Genomic DNA, 26,074 nt, shown 5'->3' with positions numbered 1-26,074 from the left:
CCTGTGGCCATCAAACTTTACAACTCTCCCCTTGGAGGGTCAGACACCCTGAGCCAATAGGCTGGTCCTGGACTTATTTCATGATTTACTGGCATAATTTACGTATTACTATTTAACTATTTATGGTTCTATTACTATTTATTATTTATGGTGCAACTGTAACGAAAACCAATTTCCCCCGGGATCAATAAAGTATGACTATGACTATGTAATAGTGTAGGGTAACGTAATTGGGAGAAATGAACATATTTTATTCCTGATGCCATGACTGCCTGCTCGGCCTCTCAAAAGCATCCCACTCTCCTCGGTAAATTCAGATCCTTTTCACCTGTTCCTACCTCCCAACGTGGCATACAACATCTTATGGTTCCTGTTGACCTATATTCAGCCTTGTTTGTTTTCACCCACCATGATGCACACCAACATTCTCTTAGGCCCCTTTATAATGGCCCGATCTGTGTTTCGGAAAGGGGTGAAAAGACTTTTATCAAAGATAAGAAGGGTAAACCTGAACGTGTTTCAGTAGATTGTCTTAAACCGGCCCACCAAGATTTGGCGTATTCCACTGCCATGCCCCTGGCGTCACAACCTGACTGTAAGTGTGTCAGCCTCCGGGCGAGCCAGCTGTACCTCCACCCCTGGAACACAGGACCCGAGCCGGGTGGCTCGTCTGAGCTTCAGGCAGGCCCACGGTGCCAGTTTTAGTGAATTCTTGGGGGGGGGGTACTGTGTAGGGTAGGGGTACTGTGTAGGGTAACATAATTGGAAGAAATGTATATAATTCACAACAACTGACATGAGTTGTGGTTTCACTTTAAGAGGCTGGTCTGACCTGATGAAGTTTTTTTATGAAGAGTTTTAGCATGCTTTTGAATGTAGGTTTTGCAGTTCAATCAAAGGTGTTCAGGTTTCATTAAACATAAAATGTCTCAATTCATTTTATTTGCAAAAACCTACAATAGTGTTACACTAACTGCTCTGTTATTGTACTGCCTCTCTTATACATTTCTGTATTCCTCACAGCCTTCCTATAATGGACTGACCAAGACTGCACACAATGTGCTAAGTACAGTCTGACTAAAGTTTCAGATGGTGCTGATGAACCTCGGCGACTTCTGGCTGGTGGCAGATGAAACAAGGAAAACAACTAAACACTTTGTTAATCACTCATTTTCTGGCAAATGATCATCACAAGCAATAGCCTGTAACTTCCCTTTAGACCTGGAAGCAATTCAATGTGGCAGGACTGAGGCGAGGCAGCAGGCCCGTTGCCGAGAGCGAGGTTCGATCAGTTTAAGCGCCAGGCCGAATCGGAAAGGTCGGGTACAGGCTGAATCGGAAAGGTCGGGTACAGGCTGAATCGGAAAGGTCGGGGTACAGGCCGAATCGGAAAGGTCGGGTACAGGCTGAATCGGAAAGGTCGGGTACAGGCCGATTCAGAAAGGTCAGTTACGGCCCAATTCGGAAAGGTTGGGTACAGGCCGAATCGGAAAGGTCAGGTACGGGCCGAATCGGAAAGGTCGGGTACAGGCCGAATCGGAAAGGTCAGGTACAGGCCGAATCGGAAAGGTCAGGTACAGGCCGAATCAGAAAGGTCGGGTACAGGCCGAATCGGAAAGGTCAGGTACGGGCCGAATCAGAAAGGTCAGGTACAGGCCGAATCGGAAAGGTCAGGTACAGGCCGAATCAGAAAGGTCGGGTACAGGCCGAATCGGAAAGGTCAGGTACGGGCCGAATCAGAAAGGTCGGGTACAGGCCGAATCGGAAAGGTCAGGTACAGGCCGAATTGAAGCAGTGGGGTCCAGGCCCCAGAGCTTATTGAAGTGGATGATGGTTTAGATGCCAGGTCAGATTGAAAAGGTCAGGGTGTCAAGGCCTGAGCTGAGTGATGGGCTGGTTTAGCTCGCTGCTCTTTGACATTTACTTGGCCCTGCACTGAACTAGGAATCTTGGACCCTCTCTATGGACTTCAGTTCAGAATGCTATTTGCCTACGGTTATTGTTTTTATCATTTGTTTTTTTCTACTCTCTCCACATCGGGGTGTCTGATGGTCATTTTTTGGGGGTTCTTTTGGGTTTCTTTGTTTTGTGGCTGCCTGTTAGGAGACGAATCTCAAGGTTGTAAATTTTGATAATAGGTGTACTTTGAACTGATAAAACTCCTTACTGCCATACTCAGCACCCCTACCAGTGAAGCCACACATACCATACACCAGACATCCCACCTCTCCCGCAAGTTCTGGGAGTCTACCGCATATTAATAGTGGCTCCCTGATGCCTGCAAATTATACAATACCATGGAAATTAATTTTTTTTGAGAGCGAGCCAGCAAGAGAAAGCAAGCGAGAGCGACCACGAGAGAGAGAGAGAGAGAGAGAGAGAGAGAGAGAGAGAGAGAGAGAGAGAGAGTGTGTATGAACGCACACCATGGCAGAGTGTTCCAAAAAAAGTAAATATGAAACGTGCGTCACCCCAGACTAAAGTGTACCCCTACCTAAAAAGGGTCAAGATAATGACAGCGTTGCTCGCTGCACTGTTTGCAACAGTGACTTTTCTATTGTCCATGGTGGGTTAAGACTGTAAAAGACATGTTGAGGTGAGTTTAACAAGTGTCATTTGTTCATTAGCATAGCTAACGTTATTTAAACTAGCTGGCTAGCTGCTATTGCAGACATCCCACCTATCACAGAAGTTCCGGGAGTCTCCTGCAAATTAATGGTGCTACCTCCCTGAAATGAGTTTTTGCATGGTGGGATGTCTGCATACACTAATGTAGCCACTTCTGTAAGTGACCCCTAGATCCCTCTGTAAGCTGTGTTAGGCAACAGCGACCTTTACGTAGCATCTGTAATCGTACACCAAACCTCCTACATAATAACTCCATCCACCAAGACAGACCGCAGTGCCTGCCCAATGGAGAGCCGGTCACAGAATTCGTCGTTCCATCTACTGGTGTTGGAGTCCACACGGATCCCAATATCCCTGGATCTGTTTTGCCCCTCCTCCCCCCCCCAACCCTGCGAGACTCTCCGCATTACAGGACGGAGGTGATCCTGACCCCATTGAGACCCCTCCTATTCCAGAGGCTCAATACTGTGACCTCAATTCTTCAGTAAAGATTCAATAGCACAGCCAATTACCCCCATTCACGAGAGAGAGAGAGAGAGAGCATTACACAGGGGAGGGGTAGTACTGTGGGAGGAGTGATGAGGGAGTTGCCGCAAATCACCATGGAACTCTCTGGGGATGTCCAAGTTGCTCTAGAAATGTGCACATTGACAGCTGGTGTGGACCCAGGTGGGAAGGGAACCCGGTGCGGAGCGTACCTCTGAACTCCCAGTCAGTAAGGCGTTTGTTGTTTTGGATCAGGTACTGTAGGAATCCATCAAATGCAGGTGCGTCACCCTTGGACACCACTTCGAACAGCCAATGTCGCTTGTACAGACTGGGCACTGAATTCCACTCTTTGCCCTGGTCCAAATCCGGGGACTGGCTCCTGATAACAACAAGCGATGCTTTATAAAACAGGCTTCTGGTCCGGCAACCCCTCAATGCTTTTAAATATTACAGTTGCTTTCAAATCCCTGCATGGTCAATCAGTAAAAATGTAGAGTGATTCACTTTGAAAGCTCAAACTTGAAAGCAGGGTTCCCTAATGAACCTGCCTCTTGTAACACCCCTGGCAATGAGGTACCTAGCAGCACCCTCTCTAAAGCTTCCACATCCTTCCTATAATGAAGTGACCAGAACTGAACACAATTCTGCAAGTGTGGTCTAACCCAGAGTTTTATAGAGCTGCAACATTACCTTGCAGTTCTTGAACCCAATCCTCAGGCTTATGAAGGCCAACACACCATATGCCTTCTTATCCACCCTGTCAACTTCAGCATCTTCTCTGAACAGTCTGTGGATATGGACCTCAAGTTCCTTCCGATACACAAACAGGGGCAGCACGGTAGTGTAGTGACCTGCACTACAGTACCTGTGACCTGGGTTCAGTTCCTGCTGCTGTCCGTAAGGAGTTTGTACATACCCCCGTGACCGCATGGGTTTCCTCCGGGTGCTCCCGTTTCCTCCCACAGTCCAAAGACGTACCAGTTAGTAGGTTAATTGGTCGTTGTAAATTGTCCCGTGATTAGGGTAGGATTAAATCAGAGGATTGCTGGGTGGCACGGCTCAAGAGGTTTATTCTGAATTACATGTCAGTAGGTAAATAAAGAGTGTTGGCTGCACACACACTCAAAATAATGGAGAAACTCAGCAGGTCAGGCAGCAGCTGTGCAGGGGAATAAACGGTGAATGTTTTGGGCTGAGGCCCTTCATCAGGACTGGAAAGGAGGGAGAAGAAGCTGGAATGGGAAGGTGGGGGGGGGAGAGGAGTTAAAGCTGAAAGGTGAGAGGTGAGATCAGCTGAGAGGGAAGGTCGGTGGGAGAGTGGGGGAGGGGGGGACGAAGAAAGAAGATGGGAGGTGATGGGTGGAAGAGGGAAAGGGCTGAAGAAGGAATCGGATATTTTTACTTTGACCACTTTGTACTAAAATAGACTTTGTTTTCTGTTCTAATTCTATTTTTTTCCTGTGTTTAACTTATGAACGTTGTGTATACTGAGCATCTTCGACCAATAACCATGAATTAGTTATATAAAACCCTTCATAAACACAAGAGATTCTACAGATGCTGTAAACCCAGAGCAACACACACAAAATGCTGGAGAAACTCTGCAGTTTGGGCAGCATCTAAGGAGGCAAGTAGGCAGTCGACATTTGGGCTTTTCACTGTATCTCAGTTTGTGTGACAGTTATAAACCATTAAACTAACTGGTGATCTCATTCTCCTCTGTTGTTGGAAAAACCATGCCCACTTTTAACTTAAACCAGGATGAGGGAATATCACTTCCCTCCTAGCTACTCTGTATTGGCTTCCTGTATCTCTTAGAATTTATTTTAAAGTTCTCTTTCTTGTTTTTAAAGCTCTCAGTGATCTGGGGCCAGAGTAAATCACCTAATCACTTTTGTTTTATAATTCTGCTCAATTCTCGGGTCTTCTCGCACTGGTCCCTTCAATGGTCCACTGGACCCACTGCAATTTGCCTATTGCCACAATAGATCTAAGGCAGGTGCATTCTCAATGGCTCTTCACACAGCCTTAGATCACCTGGACAATGCAAACACCAATGTTAGGATGCTGTTCATTGACTATAGGTTAGTGTTTAACAGCATCAGTCCCATAGTCTTGAACAATAAGCTACAGATCCTGGGCCTCTGTACCTCCCTCTGCAACTGGATCCTCGACTTCCTAATCAGAAGACCACAGTCTGTGTGGATCGGAATAACATCTCCACCCCACTGACAACACTGGTACACCTCAGGGATGTGTGCTTAGCCCACTGCTCTACTCTCTCTATACCCATGACTGTGTGGCAAGGTATAGCTCAAATACTAAAGTTGCTAACAATACAACTATTGTTGGTCGAATCTCAGATGGAGATGAGAGGGTGTACAGGAGCGAGATACACCAGCTAGTTGAGTGGTGTCACAGCAACAACCTTGTACTCAATGTCAGTAAGTCAAAAGAGCTGTTGTGGACTTCAGGAAAGAGAGGACAAAGGAACAGGAACCAGTCCTCACAGAGGGATCAGAAATGGAGAGAGTGAGCAGTTTCAAGTTCCTGGTTGTCAAGATCTCTGAGGACCTAACTTGGTCCCAGCATATCAATGCAGCTATAAAGAAGGCAAGACCACGGCTATATTTCATTAGGAGTTTGAAGGGATTTGGTTTGTCAACTGAAACACTGGAAAACTTCTATAGCTGTTTCTTGGAAGCATTCTGACTGGCTGCATCACTACTTGAAAGTATATTGCCTGAATGAAAAGTGCTCTGTAAATAAATTAGTATTTTCATTTTCTCTCAGCTCAAGCTGGTAAATCCTGAGGCATGAGCATAGCCAAGCACACTCATTTCTCAATTGCTAGGAACTTTTGGACTATCGTAGTGGTGCTTGGTATTGTGGCTCTCTGGAGATTGACATAGATTTTATTGTGTAGCCTTAATTGTTTAATGCTATTGTGTAGTGACTTTGGGATGATACCAGTTGTTGTTATTACTATTGGGACAATATATACCCAAAGTATACATTGTCCAAAGTCTTTCAATTTCCTTTTTTAATTCAGCATATTTCCAGTGTTTTTCACTTACTGATTTCTGCATGTTATGTGTCTTTGGAATGGCTGCATCTGCTAAGAAAGTTGTCCTTGCTTGTTTATCCGGTATTACTATGGATTGTCCTATCTATAATAAGGGATCGGTGGTAATATAATTTATGGGACTCTGACTCTAAGCCTGGATCAGGCTTGTATTTACAGTGAGGGATGGTGTCCTTTATTACTATTATTATATTACTACTTACTTTTCCATCTTCTGGTGCGATCGGACAGTTTTTTTCTGTGACGTTGGGTAAAAGGAGTCCATGGGCACCTTGGTTTTCAAGCCATCATTCTCACGAAAGTGATACTGACGAGGTGCCCTCTTCTGACGTTCAGTGATGCCCTTGGCCGCTGCGGACTGCCCCGGGGAGGAGCAAGGATCGTCCAGCTCCTCATCGTCAATGAAAACCTCGTCTGTGTCAGCGCTCAGCGTGATTTCAGCAGTGGTGTCCTCCTCACTGGCTAGGCGCTTCATCCCAGCGCCACGGGTCCACTGATGCATGTAATGGTGGCAGGGATAGAGTCTCTATCAGATGACTTGTAAAAGAAAAACAAGAAGCAAAAAAGTAAATTCAATTAAAACACATACTGGAGAATTAAACTCAAAAACTCTGCACAGTATCGTATCGGCATGACAGCGCCAGCGACCCAGGTTCAACTCCCGCCACTGTCCACAAGGTGTTTGTACGCTCTCCCCGTGACCTTCTGTGTTTCCCCAAGGTGCTCCAGTTTCCTCCCGCATTCCAAAGCTCTATGGGTTAATTGGTCACAAGGATGTAACTGGGCAGTACAGGCTCGTTGGGCTGGAAAGAGTCTCTAACCGTGCTGAATCTCTAATTAAATAAACATCCAGTTGGTTCCAGATATAGAAGTTTTATATGACTTGTCATTACATCTAGTATCCGGCACTGATCTACACAACACACCTGTCCATCTCCAAAATGTATTTTGTTGGAAATCAGCTGAAGTTGCAAAGGAAACTCTCAGACACTGCGGGACATGGGACAGCCTAACGAGTGATAGACTAAAATGCCTGTGGTGTTGATGGATGTCTACGCAACAGTGGACTCGGCTCACCAAAGTCTCGGTGCAAGGGAGGGTTTGTGGAGGCTTGATTTATTTATTTAGAGATACAGCGAGGACCAGACCCTTCTGACCAACGAGCCATGCCAACCAGCAACTCTGTGATTAACCCTAGTCTAATCACAGGACAATTTGCAATGACCAATTCACCGACTCACTGGTACGTCTTTGGAACGTGGAGGAAACTGGAGCACTCGGAGGAATCCCACGCAGTCACGGGAAGAATGTAAAAAACTCCTTGCAGGCGGCAATGGAATTGAAATGGGAACTCCGATCCTCCGAGCCGCAATAGTGTGGTGCTAATCGCTATCCTATAAAAGGAGCTGCCTGTGGTGAGGAGTCATGGCTGAGGCTGGACCCGTGACTCTGAGATAAGTAAAGTCTTTATTGTTTGCGAGTTGCCTTGAGTCAGTGAGAGAACAGGACAAAACAGGAAAAGCTCTGTGTGACTGAGAGAATCTCGAAGGGGAGAGACACCTTCCCTGTGAAGCTTGGAAAATTTTACCCAAAATAAAATAAACGGACAAACATTCTTATGGCTACAATAATGAAACCAGTACAGGAAGGAACAGCACGTCCAGGTGTCCAGATCAAAAGTTCAAAGTAAATTTATCATCAAAGTACGTACATGTCACTATATACAACCTTGAAATTCATTTTCTTGCAAGCAGCCACAGTAGAACTGAGAAACATAATAGAATTGTCAATGAAAAACTAGACACAAAGACTGACAAATAACCAATGTGCAAAAGAAGACAAACTGTGCAAATAGAAAATAATACTGAGAACACGAGTTGTCGAGTACAAGAAAGTGAGCCCACAGGTTGTGGGATCAGTTCATTGTGTGGGTGACTGAAGTTATCCATGCCGGTGCAAGAGCCTGATGTTTGAGAGGTAATAACTGTTCCTGAACCTGGTGGTGTGAGTCCTGAGGCTCCTGTATCTGCTTCCTGATGGCAGCAGTGAGAAGAGAGCATGGCCTGGGTGGTGGGGGTCCCTGACGATGGATGCTGCTTTCCTGCAACAGTGCTCTGTGTGGATGTTCTCAATGGAGGGGGGCTTTACCCATGATGGACTGGGCTGTATCCGCTGCTTTTCGTAGGATCTTCCATTCAAGGGCATTGGTGTTTCCGAACTAGGCTGTGATGCAACCAAGTCAATATACTCTCCATTGCACATCTAGAGAAGTTTGTCAAAGTTTTTGATGTCATGCCAAATCTTCAGAAATTTCTAAGAAAGTAGAGATGCTGCCGTGCTTTCTTCCTAATTGCACTTATTTGCTGAACCAAGAACAGCTCCTCTGAAATAATAACACCGAGGAATTTAAAGTTGCTGACCCTCTCCACCTCTGATACCCCGATGAGGACTAGCTCATCGACCTCCAGTTTCTCCTCCTGAAGTCAATAATCATCTCCCTCGTCCTGCTGATTTTGAGTGAGAGGTTGTTGTTATGACACCACTCAACCAGATTTTCAGTCTCCCTCCTATATGCTGATTTGTCACCACCTTTGATACGGCCTGCGATAGTGGTGTCGCCAGCAAACTTGAGTATGCCATTGGAGCTGTAAGTGTAAAGCAAGTAGAGCAGAGGGCTAAGCACACAGCCTTGTGGTGCATCTTTGCTGATGGAGATTGTGGAGGAGATGTTGTTGCCAATTCAGAATGACTGGAGCTATCACAGGTGAGATGGGCTGAAGGGCCTCTTTCTGTGCTGTATTACTCTAATGCTCTATAAAGTCAGTGTAACCTTTCCCATGAGTTCTTGGTTACAACCCACTATACACAAATAAACCATGTCGAGCTCTCTCATTGTCAGTTTTGATACAATGATCTGCCATGATTCCTCTTTCATTTGGAGATACAACATGGTCACAGACCCTTTCACCCCAATGAGCCTCACTGTGCAATTATGTAGGTGCTCACCAAAATATCTTAGAAAGCACCTTTTAAAAGAGAAATATCTCTCTGTATAATCTGGTCTAATTTTGTTAAACAGCATTTAATTCAACGATTCCTGCAGTCCTGATCGAAAAACTCCAAAACATGGGCCTCTGTACCTCCCTCTGCAACTGGATCCTCGACTTCCTCACCGGAAGGCCACAGACTGTGCAGATTGGAAATAACATCTCTACCTCCCTAATGCACCTCAAGGATGTGTGCTTAGCCCACTGCCGTACTCTCTCTACACCCATGACTGTGTGGCTAGGCACAGCTCAAAGGCCATCTATAAATTTGCTGAAGACTCAACCATGGTTAGCAGAATTTCAGATGGTGATGAGAAGGGATACAGGGGAGAGAGAGAGAGATCAGCTGGTTGAATGGTGTCACAGCAACAAATTTTGCACTCAACGTCAGTAAGACCAAAGAATTGACTGTGGACTTCAGAAAGGGTAAGAGAAGGGAACACACACCAGTCCACTTAGAGGGATCAGAAATGGAGAGAGTGAGCAGTTTCAAGTTCCTGGGTGTCAACATCTCTGAGGATCTAACCTGGGCCCAAAATATCGATGCAGTTACAAGGAAGGCACACCAGCAGCTACATTTCATTAGGAGTTTGAGCAGATTTGGTATGTCACCAAAGACAATAGTAAAATTTTTATGGATGTACTGTGGAGAGCATTCTAATTGGCTGCATCACCATCTGGTATGGAGGGCCACTGCACTGGATCAAAAAAAGCTGCAGAAAGTTGTAAACTCAGTCAGCTCCATCGTGGGCACCAGCCCCCTCAGCATCCAGGACATCTCTAAGGAATGACACCTCAAAAAGGATCCATCGTTCAGGACCCCCTTCACCCAGATCATGCCCTTTTCTCATTGTTACCTTCAGAGTGGAGGTACAGGAGCCTGAAGACTCACGCTCAACAATTCAGGAAAAGCTTCTTCCCCACAGCCATCAGATTACTGAGTGGAGATTGAACCCATGAACACTACCTCACAACTTTTTTGCACTACTTATTAAATTTAACTTTTTAATATGAGTATATTTATATATATATATGTACAGCTCTTAATGTCACATCAGCCAGTATCCAGTGTGATTCAAAGTTCAAAGTGAGTTCATTATCAAAGTACATAATGTCATGGTATATTACCCTGAGATACATCATCTCACAGTGATGACAATGATGTCATTGCAATTTGATGTAATGTTCGTCAACACAGACTATTTTCCCAGCAGCTGGAGGGTTGGGCTGAGGGACTGCTTTGCTGCCTAGAACAATACACAGAGGCCAGTTCACTCATTGTGTGAGCATTGGCTCTCTGGACAAACTCTCACTTCTGCACTGGCCCTCCACAGCTCTGCAGTGTTGCTCTTCACCCACGTCTGGCTTGCCGAGCTGATCACGACATCTCATTGTGTAAAGGGAACTACTCCCCTGTTCTTGCCTCTATCACAGCAGCCTATGTTCTCCTGGTTCTGGTCGCTGCTGGAGAAAGCCTGACATTCGGAATGTCCCCGTCGACCCTCACCAATTTTAATCGATGCACCATTGAAAGCATCCTGTCTGGATGCATCACAGCTTGGTACGGCAACTGTTCTGTGCGTGATCACAAGAAACTGCAGAGAGTTGTGGACACAGCTCAGCACGTCACAGAAACCAGCCTCCCCTCCATGTCTACACTTCCCTCTGCCTCAGTAAAGCAGCCATAAAGTCAAAAGACATAAGAGGAAAATTAGGCAATTCGGGCCATCGAGACTGCTCAGCAATTTCATCATGACTGATTTATTTTCCCTCTCACTTCCATGCTCCTGCCTTCTCCCTGTAACCTTTGATACCCTTATTAATCAAGAACCTATCAACCTCCATTTTAAATATATCAAATGACTTGGCCTGCTTAATGATCTGTGGCAATGAATTCCACAGAAGACCTCCCCGCCCACCTCGGACATTTTCTCTTCTCTTGTGTCCCAGTGAGAGACTAAACCCTGAAAGTATGTACCCCCAGGCTCAAGGGCAGCTTCTACCCCACTGTTACAAGTTCAAGTTTATTGTCATCTGGCTGTACAACCAAATGAAGCTATGTTCCTCCAGACCACGGTGCACCCACAAAACATACATCACACACAGCACATAAATAAGTTAATAGAATATGATTCAAAATTCATGTAATGAATAGCACAGGTAAACAGTAAACAGGCTAGCAAATGATTCCCTGCTTTGATTAGATGGACCTTTGACCTCGTTTTGAAATTGCACTTTCTCTGTAGCTGTTACACTTCATTAACACAAAATTCTGCAGATGCTGAAAACCCAGAGCAACGCACACAAAATGCTGGAGGAACTCAGCAGGTTAGGCAGCATCTATGGAAATGAGCAAGAGTTTTAATCTGTTGGGGTCGTCTATTGTATCCAGTGCTCTAAAAGCCTCCTTTACGTTGGTGAGACCCAACATGAACTGGGGGCCTGCCTTGTCAAGTACCTCCATTCCATCTGCCAAAAGTGGAATTTCCTACTGGCCAAACATTTTAATTCATATTCTCATTCCTGTTCTGACGAGTCGGTCTATGGCCCCCTGTTCTGTCATGATGAGGCCACTCTGGGTGGAGGAGCAACATCTTATATTCCATCTGAGTAGCCTCCAACCCGATGGCATGAACATCGATTTCTCCTTCTGGTAAAAAATATCTCTACTACTCTCTTCTATTCCCCTACCTGGCCTCTTACCTTTCTCCTCTCCTGCCTATCACTCTCCCTTGGTGGCCCTCCTTTGTCCCTTTCTCCCATGGTCCAGTCTCCTCTCCAGTAGATTCCTTCTTCTCCAGCCCTTTACCTTTGCCACCCACCTGGCTTCACCTATCACCTACTAGCTAGCCTCCTTCTCCTCCCGCTACCTTCTTATTCTGGTATCTTTGCCCTTCTTTTCCAGTTCTGAAGGGTCTCAACCCAAAACGCTGACAGTTTGTTCATCTCCATAGACGCTGCCTGACCTGCTGAGTTCCTCCGGCATGTTGTGCATGTTGCTCTGTTAGACATCACTCTACATTCTTGTTTTACTGTGTACGACCTGGATGAACTGTGTAATGAATTAATCAGTGTGAAAGGCAGGTTCTTCACTGCACTTTTGTACATGTGACAATAACAGACCAACTCCTTGCACTTGGCTCCCTGCCTGTGGCATGGTGACGTGAAACCCAGCAGCCTGCGCTCTGACCTGCTCACCAGGGCCACCGATATGGAACTCCACTTTCCAAAAATCCACATTCCAACTCTCTTTCAAGTAAAACTCAGAATTCTGAGGCCACAAACAGAACAAGTTTAGGAACAACTTCTTCCCCTCCACCATCGGATTTCTGACTGTCCACGAACACTTTTTCACCACCGCTCTCTTTTTGCCACTACTCATTTAATATTTTGTATTGCACTGTTCTGCTGCCGCAAAACAACACATTTCACAGCATACGATATGTCAGTGATAATAAACCTGATTCTGATTATTATTATCTTTATAGAAACCAAGAAACCTCACCTGCCGTCACTGAGGGGTAACGCTGACAGATGTAGACACAGACATACGATCAATCATTGGAACCAGCCCATAGGCAAAGGTGCCTCCTTCATTCCCTGTCACCAGTACTGCTTTGCAAGACCCCTTTTGCCATGGTCGGGCTGAATTACAATTCTGCTTTGACAAATTCCTTTCACCAGCACTGTCTGGTGACTCTCTGCACCATCTCCCTGACCACTTCCCTTGTCTAAATGACGTCTGAATCCACCCAAAAACTACCACATTCACGAGATGAGATCAGTTTGTTCTAACCAAAAGAAGGAAGAAGAAGAACAACTAGGAAAAAATAGACACAAAAATCGTTGAAATTCAGAATCCACGTCCTGGTCTTTGCCGTGAAATGTTCCCGATGTTTCACTCTCCACCTATGGAGTGACTCAACGAGCATTTCCAGCAAGCCCTGAATTGATTTACACATTGTGTAAACGTAGAAAGATGCGATTGGGCAGAAGAGGTTGCAGAGATTTACAAGGGTGTCACCAAGATTAGAAATCTGCAAGATTAGATGGACGGGGTTCTTTTCTTTGCAATGGAGGAGGGTGAGGTGAGTCAAAACCAAAGTGCTGGATGAACTCAACGTGTCAGACAGCGTCTATGGAGAGCTAATGTGTCGTATCTGGACTAAGAAGTAGAGGGTGGGGCAAGAACTGGCAGGTGAGGAGGGGTGATGGGCAGATGGAGGAGTGGAGAATGGGGATTGTGATCTATGACATATAGAAATATAAGAAATCTAGAGCAACACACGCAAAATGCTGGAGGAACTCAGCAGATCAGGCACCACCTATGGGTGGGAATAAACAGTTGATATTTTGGTCTGAGCCCCTGAATTCTGATGAAGGTTTATTCCCCTCCGTGGATGCTGCCTGACTGCTGAGTTCCTCCAGCTACAACTTACAGACTCACTTTAAAGGGCTCTTTGCAACTCATGATCTCAGAATTATTTGTATTTGTACAGCTTCTCTTCTTCTGCACATTGATTGTCAATCTTTGTTTATGTATAGTTTATTGTAAATTCTATCGCATTTCTTTATTTTATCTGTAAAATTTTATAACCTTGCTTGAGCTCTTAGGTCTTCTTCCTTAAATTCTTCCCTTCAATCTAAACAACCTCTATCAAAAGATAATTTGCAGGTCAGCTTTTTTTGAACTACGCTCCTAACCTGTGGAATTCAATATCTAAAACTATAAAGGACTCAGTTGACACTTTTGAGTGAGGCCTCCATCCATCGGGGTCAACCGTGGATGTTGCATCCTAGCAATCTAGATACGCAAGCCTGGGCAGTACAATATGGAGAGCGCGCTGTTGCTTTTGCTCCCCACGCATCTGATAAACCCAAAGGAATGGTAGAGACTGACACAGTTTGGTACCAGCGTTGTCACAGGAGCTGCCAGTCAGCGTTGAGCTCAACGTGAGACTGACTGCCTCTGGATTTTTCCTTCGGGGTTTACTCCTAAAACCTTTCCCATGAGTGGGTAGAGCTGCAAGGCAGTGGACATTTAAGATCAGAGTTTACCTTCTCCTAGACGAGCTGCCAACCCCCATCTGCCCGAAGCGGCTGGTTTTAAGGCACCAGTAACCTATCTTTGCCCCTTCTCCTTTCGGTAGAAATGGTTCCACTGGGCTTAGTCACTAAGCCACACGTGAAGGACAGGAGCTGGACTTGGTTGTCAGAGGCTATTTGAGTGCACGCCATTGGGAGCATTTAATAGGTAGTGGGAGCTTATCCCCACTATGACCTCCAGCTATAACAACCTTAAGCAACTGAGACTTTTAAACACCAGCTCAAAACCTATTTATTTAACCTTGCTTTAACTTACATCTTTTTGCCTTTTATTTTCACATTTTATCCCATTGTAAAGCACTTTGAACCTCACTATCTGGATGAAAAGTGCTCGATAAATCAGTTATTCTTACTTATTAAATGCAAGCAAGGAAATGATTCTCAGAGTAGGTGCCCTTTGGTAATAAATTTACTTTGAACTTGGGACAGAGGCTTGGAGGTGACAGAGAGCTGCAGATGGTGGAATCCGATAGGAGAGGAAGGTGACACTTGGAACCAAATCATAGAGATAGTTTGGGGGAGATTTAACTAAGTTAGAGAAGACTTCATTGAGGTCTGTATAATTTTGAGTGCAAGTAAAAAGCATGCATTTCCCTTAGACAGGGGCTCGAATCCAATGGACATGGATTTGCCATAATTACTGGAAGGGTTAGATTGGGGAGGGGGGTGGATTTTTTGTTGTCATCCTCTCGGAAGGGGTGGGAGTTCTCAGATGTGTTCCTGAACAGTCTCTGGGCTCAGTGCTGGGAGGTGGGATTATGTGGTGTTACAGACACACAAAATGCAATACCAGGTGAGGGGAAGGTGGGGGGCGGGGGAAGAGGGATGGAAGGAGTAAGAAGCTGAGAGGCGATTGGTGGAAGAGATGAAGGGCTGAAGAAAGAGGAATTTGATAGGAGAGGAGAGTGGACCTTGGGAGAAAGGGAAGGAGGAGCAGCACTGGGGGAAGGTGATGGGCAGCTGAGGAGAAGAGAAGGGGTGAGAGAGGAACCAGGATGTGGAATGGAAAAACAGAGAAGGGGAAGGTGGGAGAAATTACTAGCAGTTACAGAAATTGATATTCATGTCATCAGCTTGGAGGCTTTCATACATCTTGACTGTCTGACATTCCCCTTCCCTCCAACTTCTTATTCCCGCTTCTTCCCCCTTCCGTTTCCAGTCTTGATGAAGGGCCTCGGGCAGAAACGTTGACTGTTTATTCATTTCCATGAATTCTGCCTCACCTGCTGAATTCCTCCAGCATTTTGTGTGTGCTGCTGTTATTACAATGTCTTGCCCTTTCCCTTCTCTGAGTCTTGTGGGACTCGGTGCATTTGCCTGCTCGCCAACATCACTGCCTTTCAGACTGAATTACCGTTGGCACCTTGCTCAGATCAGCACTGACATTAATGGTTTTAAGACAGGCTTTGGCTCAAATTGCGATAATTTGCTATTGAATGTGCAGCCGCTGGGCGGGTGTTTGGGGCCGACAATTACCAGGACTGAGTGCAGATCGGACGGAGATTGAGTCAAGGTCATGCCCACAGGCCGAAGGAGGGCAGTGAACGAAACTGAAACCAGGTGGGAGAAAAATGGGTTTTGTTCGGACAGTGATAAATCTGCTGTGGAGTAAACTGAGTGTTTTCAGAAACTTAAGAGATTCCACACTGTTGGTTGGATTCCAGTGGCCAGTGTGGGATGTTGAACTCCCCCACAGATTGGTCAGGAGGTGCCAAAGGTGAATAAAACCAAGCACCTCCCTTCACCACCACCCTCCAGCTCTCCAGCCTAAAGCTCTGAAATTTCCTTCCTAAATCTCCCTATTTCTCCCTTCCTTTAAAATAACCCTTCAATCTCTCCATCAGGGAGAAGATACAGGAACCTGAAAAATCACACTCAACATTTTGGGAATAGCTTCTTCCCCTTGGCCATCAGATTTCTGAACGGTCCATGAACCCATGAACTCTATTCCTATTCCTCATTATGGGCAATGTGAGATCACTGAGTAATAAAATGGACGAGTTGACAGCGCTAGCCAGGAGTCAGAGAACATTTCGGGAGAGCAGTGTTATGTGTTTTACTGAAATGTGGCTGCAAGAGGACATACCCAACCAGAATGTTTCCATAAAGGGCTTCCAGACCGTTCGGGCTGACCGGAAGTGCACTGAGAGCGGTAAGCGTAAAGGAGGGGGGGCTTACTGTTCTGGTTAACAACAGATGGTGCAATCCGGGTCATATTACGATCAAGGAACATGTTTGTAGCCCGGATATTGAACTTTTTGCTGTTGGACTCCAGCCATATTATTTGCCAAGGGAAATCTCACATGCAATTGTGGTTGTTGGGTACATCCCTCCCTCTGCCAACCCGACGTCGGCGTGTAACACCATTTACACCGTTGGGCACAGGAGTACATTCAGCCAGAGACTCATTCCACCGGGATGCAGCACTGAGCGTCATGGGAAGTCATTCCTGCCTGTGGCCATCACACTTTGCAGCTCCTCCCTTGGAGGGTCAGACACCCTGGGCCAATGGGCTGGTCCTGGACTTATTTTTGTCTGGCATGGTTTACATATTATTATTTAATTGTTTGTGGTTTTGCATTGCTACGTTTGTACTCTGTTCTTGGTTGGTGCAGCTGTAACGAAACCCAATTTCCCTCGGGATCAATAAAGTATGTCTATCTATCTATCTATTTTGCTCTACTTATTTATTTTTGTAACTTATGGTCATTTTTATATCTCTGCACTGATGCCACCAAACAACAAATATCACAACGTAGAAGTTGAAGCTAAGTTTGGATTTAATTGTCATTCAACCAGACGTAGGAATACAGCCAAGTGAAACAGCATTCCTCCCAGGCCAAGGTGCAAAACACAGAACCGACAGTCACACACAGCACAAAGCACACATTCGCTGGGTGGAAGACAAGCTGGATTGCATTCGTCTGCGGCGGCACTAGTGCGCGATGAGTTGTCCTTGCAGGACCGAGGTTCCAGGACACACCCCATCAAGCACCATCGACCTTCAGGCCATGACACTCAGGCATAGTCTTGGGCTAGATTATTTTTTAGTGTGACCGTATATATTTTTTTCTGCTATCGTGACTGTGAAGCATACAGTATATGAGCTGTGCTGTGTGAAGAGAATCAGGTCTGTGCTCATCTGGGAAGACAAGGCTGTAATGGAGCCAGTTGGGAGAGACTGCTCCTGCTGGCAAGACAACGAGGGGAGAGAGATAAGTATTTTGTAGTGATCTGCATCAAGGAAACAGGTTCACAAGGTAGAGCACAACAACACAGAAACAGACCCTTCACTCTGTGATGAACTGGGAACTTCCAGAAGAGGAATTGGGTAAAGACATATCTAGAAGTTCACTCACACTGATGGTACCACGCTGGAGTATCGCCACGCAGCACCACCCCACCCCCCAGCCTCTACAATGAAATGCACAGCAGGCTGGAGTGGACCTCCTGGCTCCGGCCTAGGGGCTCTAGGGAAAGTGTCCCTCAGGAACAGGATATACCAGGCAATTATTACAAAAACTAGCACCTGCTGAATGGACTGAGTGGACTTTCTCCACGTGCATCTCTGAACATCAACTGGGTGGCTCCGGTAGCCTTCCTGAACCCAGTGAGGCAGCAGCAAGAGGTGAGCAGAGCCCCGGCTTAAACAGCCCCTGAGGTTGTCAGAGACAAAACAGCTACATACACACAAAACCTGTCTACACTTAGCTCTGCCTCAGTACAGAAGGATTCTTCATTGCTTTTTCCGTAACAATGTTTTGTTTCACCAGTCAGGATCGTTGGCCCTGAGCTGAACCTACGAACCTGGAGGAGCGGTGGACCACTCTTAGTCTGGCCTCTACCCTTTGAGCTGTATGGCATGGGTGACCCTACCGAGAGTCAAAGCATGAGGCCCTGCCTCCAGCCGACATAGCTCTCCCAGTCATTGAGGCACACAAGCCTCTAAAGCTGACGACAAGGTTGTGGACCCCTTGGAGGTGCCTCAGTAAAGTAGCCAACATAATCAAAGGCCCCACCCACCCAGGACGTTCTCTCTTCTGCCCTCTCCCATCGGGCAGAAGATACAAGAGCCTGAAAGCACGTCCCACCAGGCTCAAAGACATTTCTATCCTGTTGTTGTGAGGATATTGAATGGTCTCCTAGTACAAGGACTCTTGACCTCACAGTTTACTTTGCTATGACTTTGCATCTTATTGTCTGACTGTGCTGCTCTTTCTCTGTATTGTAACACTTTATTCTGAGTTCTGCTATTGTGTTCCCTGTCCCACCTCACTTCACTGTTGTAAAAAATGATCTGCATGAACGGTCTGCGAGACAACTTCTTCACTGTAAACAGGTTCCAAACATCACTCATAAATCCATCTTATTAAATATTTAAACACATAAAGATAAGACATTTAAGTGCTTCAGTCTATGATACCAGCTTAATTACCAGAAATGACCAGCAGTGTGGCACTGGGATTTGAAGTTCGTCAGTAGTTGATTTTTCCTGGTCTCTTAAATTAGATGGAGACTGCTTTCAGATTCAATCCTTCTCTAAAAAAAGCTCGCCTCTTCCTGGCAGAGGTGGAGACCATCACTGAGCTGGGATCTTACGGGAAGACCATGATAGCAGAGTGGTTAACACAACGCTTTACAGTACCGGTGACCCAGGTTCAATTCCCGCCACTGCCTGTAAGGAGTTTGTACATTCTCCCTGTGACTGCGTGGGTTTCCTCCAGGTGCTCCGGTTCCCTCCCACAGTCCAAAGATACACTGGCTGTTATGTTAAATGGTAACCTGTCCTGCGATTACTGGGGAGTTGCTGGGCGGTGCGGCTCGAGGGGCCGATTCCGCTCTGTATCTCAATAAACAACAAAACTTCTCGGAGGTTCAACGCCCTGATGCAATCACGAAGAAGGCACATCACTGGCTGTACATCACTAGAGTTTGAGGAGACTTGGTCTGTCACCAAAGACTCTGGCAAATCTCTACAGATGTATCGTGGAGAGCATTCTAACTGGTACATCACCGTCTGGTGTGGAGGGGCCTCTGCACAGGATCGGGAAAAGCTGCAGAGGGTTGTAAACTCAGCCAGCTCCATTATGGGCACCAGCCTCCCCAGCATCGAGGACATCTTGAGGAGGTGATGCCTCAAAAAGGCAGCATCTGTCATTAGGGACCCTCACCTGTTACTACAGGAGTCTGAAGACACACACTCACCATTTTAGAACATTGAATACTACAGCACAGTACAGGCCATTCGGCCCATGATATTGTGCTGCCCTTGAAAACACTCCAAGTTCAATCTAATCCTTCCCTCCTATGTAGCCCTCCAGTTTTCTATCATTATGCTCCCTTTTATTAACCATTTCCATGTTGTACACCTCCATCACTCACCCCTCATCCTCCTCCACTCCAAAGAGAAAAGCCCGACCTCACTCAACTTCTCCCCTCCACTGAATAGTGACTGCTATTGTGGGAACCTTCTATTCTTCAACATAGCCGATTAGAGTAAAGGTTATGGGAGAGGGGGAGGGATGTCTGAGGCACACAGATGATAGCAAATGGAGGCTATGTAGGGAGGAAGGGTTAGATTGATCTTGGAGTAGGTTAAAAGGCCAGCACATGATGGGCTGAAGGGCCTGTACTGTGCTGTATGTTCTACTAAATCATGTAATCCAAGCTCTGCTGAAACAGAACAATTCCCAAATAAAATGCATTTTTAAAATTTCAATTGATTGCAAGTTCAGGAAGTTAATAGAGGCTTGTAAAATTGTGGGATACTTTGATACAACAGATAACTGGCATCTTTCTTCTCGGGTCAAAATATCTGATACAGTGCTAGAGAGTTAAAGATAAGCTTTATTTCTCACGTACAGTGAAATGTGTGGTTTGCGTCAACAACTGACGTGGGCTGAGCGCGTGCTGGGGGCAGCCCACAAGTGTCACCATGCTTCCAGCACCAACACATCATACCCACAACTTGGATTGGGAGGGGTGGGGTGGGGAGTTAACTGGAGCACATGGAGGAAAGCCACCATGGTCACAGGGAGAACATAGAGAATCACAGAACACAGAACATACAGCACCATACCCGGCCCTTCAGCCCCCAGTGCTGTGCCAAACCAGTTAAATTAGCAATCAAGTCTAACCTCTGCTGCCCACACAATGCCCATATCCTTCCATTTTCCTCACATTGTTGCGCCTATCTAAACGTCTGTTAGAAGTCTCTAATGCATCTGTGTCTACCACCACCCCAGGCTGTGCATGCCAGGCGCCCACCTCTCTCTGTGTAGGAAACTTACCCCACATCTCCTTTAAATTTACCCCCTCTGACCTTCAATGCATGGCCTCTGGTATTAGACATTTCAACCCTGAGAAAAAGATATTGTCTGTCCATTCAATCAATCACCCCTCATAATCTTCTAAACCCCTGTCAGATCTCCCTCAGCCTCCGCCGCTCAAGTTTGACCAACCTTAAATGGAGGAATTTAAGGTGGAGGGTTATATGGGAGGCAGGGTTTGAGGGTTGGCACAACATTGTGGGCCGAAGGGCCTGTACTGTGCTGTACTATTCTAAAACCTCTTGTTATATCACAAGCCCTCTAATCGAAGCACCATCCTGGTAAAACCTCGATCACACCGTCTCCACAAACTTGACATCCTTCCTATAACGGTGTGACCAGAACTATAAGCAGCCTAACTGAGTAAGGTCTCCGTCGGTCAGAGTCAAACATGAACCTTGTGTCCTACCTGTCCAGATACGTCAGCCTGGGCAGCACAATATGGAGAGCGAGCTGTTGTCCACACATCTGATGAACCCAAAGGAACAGTTTGGCGCCAACGGCATCAGCGTTGAACTTAACACAGGACTGCCTTAGGGACTCCAGCTCCGGAATTTTCCCTTGGGGTTTACTCACGAAGCCTTCCCCATGAGTGGGTAGACAATAGACAATAGGTGCAGGAGTAGACCATTCGGCCCTTTGAGCCAGCACCGCCATTCACTGTGATCATGGCTGATCATCCACAATCAGTACCCCGTTCCTGCCTTCTCCCCATATCCCTCGACTCCGCTATCATTAAGAGCTCTATCTAACTCTTTCTTGAAAGCATCCAGAGAATTGGCCTCCTGCCTTCTGAGGCAGAGCAGTCCACAGGTAGAGATGCAAGGCAGTGGAAGTTTCAGATCAGAGTTTACCTTCTCCTAGATGAGCTGCCAACCACGGCTGACGAGCCCCGTCTGCCCGAAGCGACTGGTTTTAAGGCACCAGTAACCTGCCTCTGCTCCTTCTCCTGTCAGTAGAAATGGTTCACCAGGCTTAGTAGCCAAGCCACATGTGAAGGTCAGAAGCTGGACTTGTTGTCAGAGGCTATTTGAGGCACACACCATTGAGAGCATTTCATAGGTAGTGGGAGCTTGTCCCCATTACCAACCCCGGCTTTAACAATCTTAAGGAACCAAGCTAGAGCTTTGCAGCCTAACTAGAGTTTTATAAAGTTGCGGTATAACTTGCTGACTTCTGAACTCAATGCCCCGACTGATAAAGGCAAACATTCCATATGCCTTCTTAACCACCCTAGCAAACTTTCAGGGAGCTATGAACTTGGACCTCAAGACCCCTCTGCTCACCAACACTGTTAAGGGTCCTGTAGACAGACAGCAGCAGGGATGAAACCTCGAGTGCTGGTAATGCTAACCACTCCTGCGGTGCCGACGGTGGGGGGGGGGGGGTAAGTTCAAGGGAAATGTGCAGGGCAAGGGTTTGGCGGGTGCCTGGAATGCACTGTCATGGCAGATATGACTGAGGTGTCTAGAAGTTTTAGAAAGGCACGTGAATGGACAACGTGAAGGTAAAAGTCGGGAAGTTGAGGCCCAGTAGCCGAAGCCCTGTGTCTGCAAGTCCAGGGGGGGAGTTGAACCTGGAGGCTGGAAGCCCGGAGGCAGCCTGTTTGCCCTGGGATTGGAGGGCTGTGTGTGTGAGAGGGAGGAACAGGGCTTTTTTGCTGTTGTTGTTTGTTGTGTTCTGTGTCGTTCTGCTGACCATGCGATTTTATGCCGGAATGTGTGGCGACACTTGCAGGCTGCCCCCAGCACATCCTCAGGTTTTGTCGGATGTGAACAACACATTTCACCGTTTTGATGTACGACTGATAGATAAATCTGAATCGATTGATGTAATCAAGCATCACTGTTGTAATCGGTTAGGCACAGGTCCTGCTCCTGTATGTCCTGTTGTACTGTAGTGTCACTTAGAGCTCCTAACGGGACACAGCGCAGGGAAGGTATGCGTGGGAGAGGTTAAGAATGCTCAGGAGAGGAGAGTAAAAGTGTACAGAGATCTGTCCACTCACAGCCACTAGTCACCTTCAGTTAAAACTGCTCCCTTGACATCTGAAATTTGCTCCAAAGGATAATTTAAAAAGCCCTACCTGAGCCTTCGAGGTTAAGAAAACGTCACTGAACAGCACCCAATAACTCCTGGGGACATACTGAGGTAGCAGCAGAATGCTGAAAGGTCCGAGGGGGGCGGGGGTAAGTGGGTAGGGAGGAGTCTGTGTTTTGATCACACCCACCCTAGGAATCCTCCTCACAGCTGTCCTTCGAACCCAAGTCAGTGCTCCCTCTCTCTCTCTCTCTCGAGAGCAGATCTCACCAGGAGCTGGCTAGTAACTGAGTGAGTGGGAACAGACAGGAAGAGGTTAAGTCCCAACACTTTGATAATGGATGTGATGTTATTTGCCTGAACTAGAAAGGGAGGGAGGATAATACACTGCTTAGATCGAGAGATCCTCTCATCCCCTGGCTGTATCACGAGGCTCCTCCACAGCCTGGAGTGAGTGTACAGTGAGTTTGGTCAGTGCGAAGGCTACGCTCAGTGAAATGCAGTATGCTCTCAAGGACAGCTGCAGACAGTAATGGATTCAGTTGTTCACTGATACTTCAACTGGAATTCGTCAGGAGGAGTCAGCCCCTGCTCACTGAATAAATGTTTCTGATCTTACCGCAGACTCTTCTAAACGAGCAATCTATTTGCACACTTACATCATCATCAGTTCATTATTTACATGTCATTAAAATATCAGCTAAATCCTTGTCCATGATACACTTCAGTCCCCAAGGGGCCCACCACAGAACGGTACAGCACACCACTGGCCCTTCAGCCCACAATGCTGTGCCGACCCTTTAAAGTTCAAAGTTCAAAGCAAAATTTATTATCAGAGTACCTAATGTCACCACATTCAACCCCGTGATTCTATTTCCTGTGGGCATACTTAGCAAATCTATAGAACAGTAACTGTAAACAGGATCAATAGACAACAAACTGTGCAGATACAAATATAAATAAATAGGAATAAACAATGAGAGCATGAAATAACAAGATAAAAGAGTCCTTAGGTGAGTGTAGGAATCCCCTTTTGTTCAACAGCCTGATGGTTGAAGGGTAGTAAATGTTCTTGAACCTGGTGGTGCAGGTCTGAGGCTCTTGTACCTTCTACCTGATGGCAGCAGTGAGAAAAGAGCATGGCCTGGGTGGTGAGGAACTTTGACGATGGATGCTGTTTTTCTAAGGCAGCATTTTATGTAGATGTGCTCAATGGTTGGGAGGGTTTTACCTGTGATGTACTGGGCCAAATCCACTACCTTTTGTAGGAATTTCTGCTCAAAGGCATTGGTGTTCCCATACCAGGCCATAATGCAGCCAGTCAGTACACTGTCCAGCACACATTTGCCAAGGTTTTTGATGACATGCCAAATCTCCACAGACTCCTGAGGAAATAGAGGTGCTGTTGTGCTTTCTTCGCAATTATGTTTATATGATCCGTCCAGGACAGGTCCACTGAGATAGGGACACCCAGAATTAAAAGTTACTGACCCTCTCCATCCCTCATCTTCTGATGATTACTGGCTCATGGACCTCTGGTTTCCCTCTCCTGAAGTGTACAATCAGTTCCATGGTCTTACTGACATTGAGTGAGAGGTTGTTGTTATTACTTCAGTCAGTCAAATTTTCATTCTCTGTCCAGTATGCTGATTTATCACCGCCTTTGATACGGCCCACAACAGTGGTGTCATCACCAAGCTTGTACTTAGCCACACAGTCACAGGTGTAAAGCGAGTAGAGCTTTAACCTACTCTGAGATCAATCTAACCCTTCCTTCCTACATCGCCCTCCATTTTTATCATTCATGTTCCAATCTAAGAGTCTCTTAAATGTCTCTAATGTCTTTGCCTCTCCCACCCTCCCCGGGAGAGTGCCCCACACTCTGTGTCCCTCCCCGGGAGAGTGTCCCACACTCTGTGTCCCCCCCCCGGGTGAGTGTCCCACACACTCTGTCCCCCCCCGGAGAGTATCCCACACTCTGTGTCCCTCCCCGGGTAGGGTTATAAATCTACTGATTGCCACGGTTATCTTGACTAGACTGCTTCCCAACCTATCTCCTGTCAAAATGCAATTCCCTTTTCTCACCTCTGCCACATCTGTTCTCATCAGAGATGTCCTCCTCCTTTAAAGAACTGAGTTTCCCTCCCTCTACTATTGATGATGCCCTCACCTGCATCTCCTCCATTTCCCGAACACCCGTGCTCACCCTATCTTCCTGCCACCTTAACAGTAATAGAGTTCCTCTTGTCCCTACATACCACCCATGAGCCTCTGCATCCAAAACACCATCCTCAACGTCCACCATCTCCTCAGGAATCCCTTCACTGAACAGCTCTTTACCTCCCCTCCTCTGCTTTCTGCAGGGATTGTTCCTTCCGCGATTCCCTTGACCACTCATCCCTCCCAGCACTTATCCCTGCAAGTAGCCAAAGTGCTACTCCTGCCCATTCACCTCCATTCAGGGCCTCAAACGGTCCTTCCAGGTGAGGAACATTTCATCTGAGAATCTGCTTGGGCTGTCAATTGTGTCCAGTGCTCCCGATGTGGGCTCCTCTACACTGGTGAAACCCATCGTAAATCGGAGGACTTCGTCAAGCACCTCCACTCCATCCACCAAAAGTTAAACTTCCCGAAGGCCAAACATTTTAATTCTGATTCTCATTCCCGTTCAGCCTGTGGCCTCCTCTCTGCCATGTTGAGGGCACCCTCAGGGTGGAGCAGCAACACCTCATATTCTGCCTAGGTAGCCTCTAACCTGATGGCATGAATATCAATTTGTCCTTCTGGTTAAAAAATAATTCCTTCCTCCTCCCCTCTTTTTCTATTCCCCACTCTGGCCCTTTACCTCTTCTCATCTGCCTGTTACTTCCCATTGGTGACCCCCCCCTTCCCTTTTCCCATGGTCCACTCTCCTCTCCTCTCACGTTCCTTCTTCTCCAGCCCTTTACCTTTCCCAGCCACCTGGCTTCAGCTTTCACCTTCTAGCTGTCCTCCTCGCCCTCCCACCACCTTCTTATTCTTTGTCTTCCCCCTTCCTCCTTGATCCTGGTCCTGGTGAAGAGTCTCGGCCTGAAACATCGACTGTTTATTCATTTCCACGGATGCTGCCTGACCTGCTGAGTTCCTCCAGCATTTTGTCTGTGTTGCTATGGATTTCCAGCATCTGCCGACTGTCTTATGTTTATGAACTTTTATCTTTAAACACTAATTTTATTTTACATTTCATTTTTTAAAATTTAAAATTGCATTAATTTCATACTTTGCCCTTAAATATTCTAGGTAATTCAGAAAAATCTTGCCGGCTTCGACAAGTGACGAGATGGAGTGTGGGATGTTGGCTCCAGGTTGTG

General features: G+C 46.5%; 1 protein-coding gene across 1 annotated transcript in view; it reads right to left on the bottom strand.

Moving 5' to 3' along the window:
- Positions 1-12,924, bottom strand: part of LOC140187914 (transient receptor potential cation channel subfamily V member 1-like) — a 46,295-nt gene extending 33,371 nt beyond the window's left edge. The window contains 3 exon segments of the mRNA XM_072243774.1: positions 3,327-3,496; positions 6,406-6,739; positions 12,755-12,924. Coding sequence (XP_072099875.1) covers positions 3,327-3,496; positions 6,406-6,704 — 469 coding nt within the window. The 5' untranslated portion in view covers positions 6,705-6,739; positions 12,755-12,924.
- Between the last annotated feature and the right edge of the window lie 13,150 nt (positions 12,925-26,074).

This window comes from Mobula birostris, chromosome 25 (genome assembly GCF_030028105.1).
Source record: "Mobula birostris isolate sMobBir1 chromosome 25, sMobBir1.hap1, whole genome shotgun sequence".
NCBI classification, from domain to species: domain Eukaryota; kingdom Metazoa; phylum Chordata; class Chondrichthyes; order Myliobatiformes; family Myliobatidae; genus Mobula; species Mobula birostris.
Note: the sequence above shows the minus strand (reverse complement) of the source record. Positions and strands in the feature narration are given on the sequence as shown.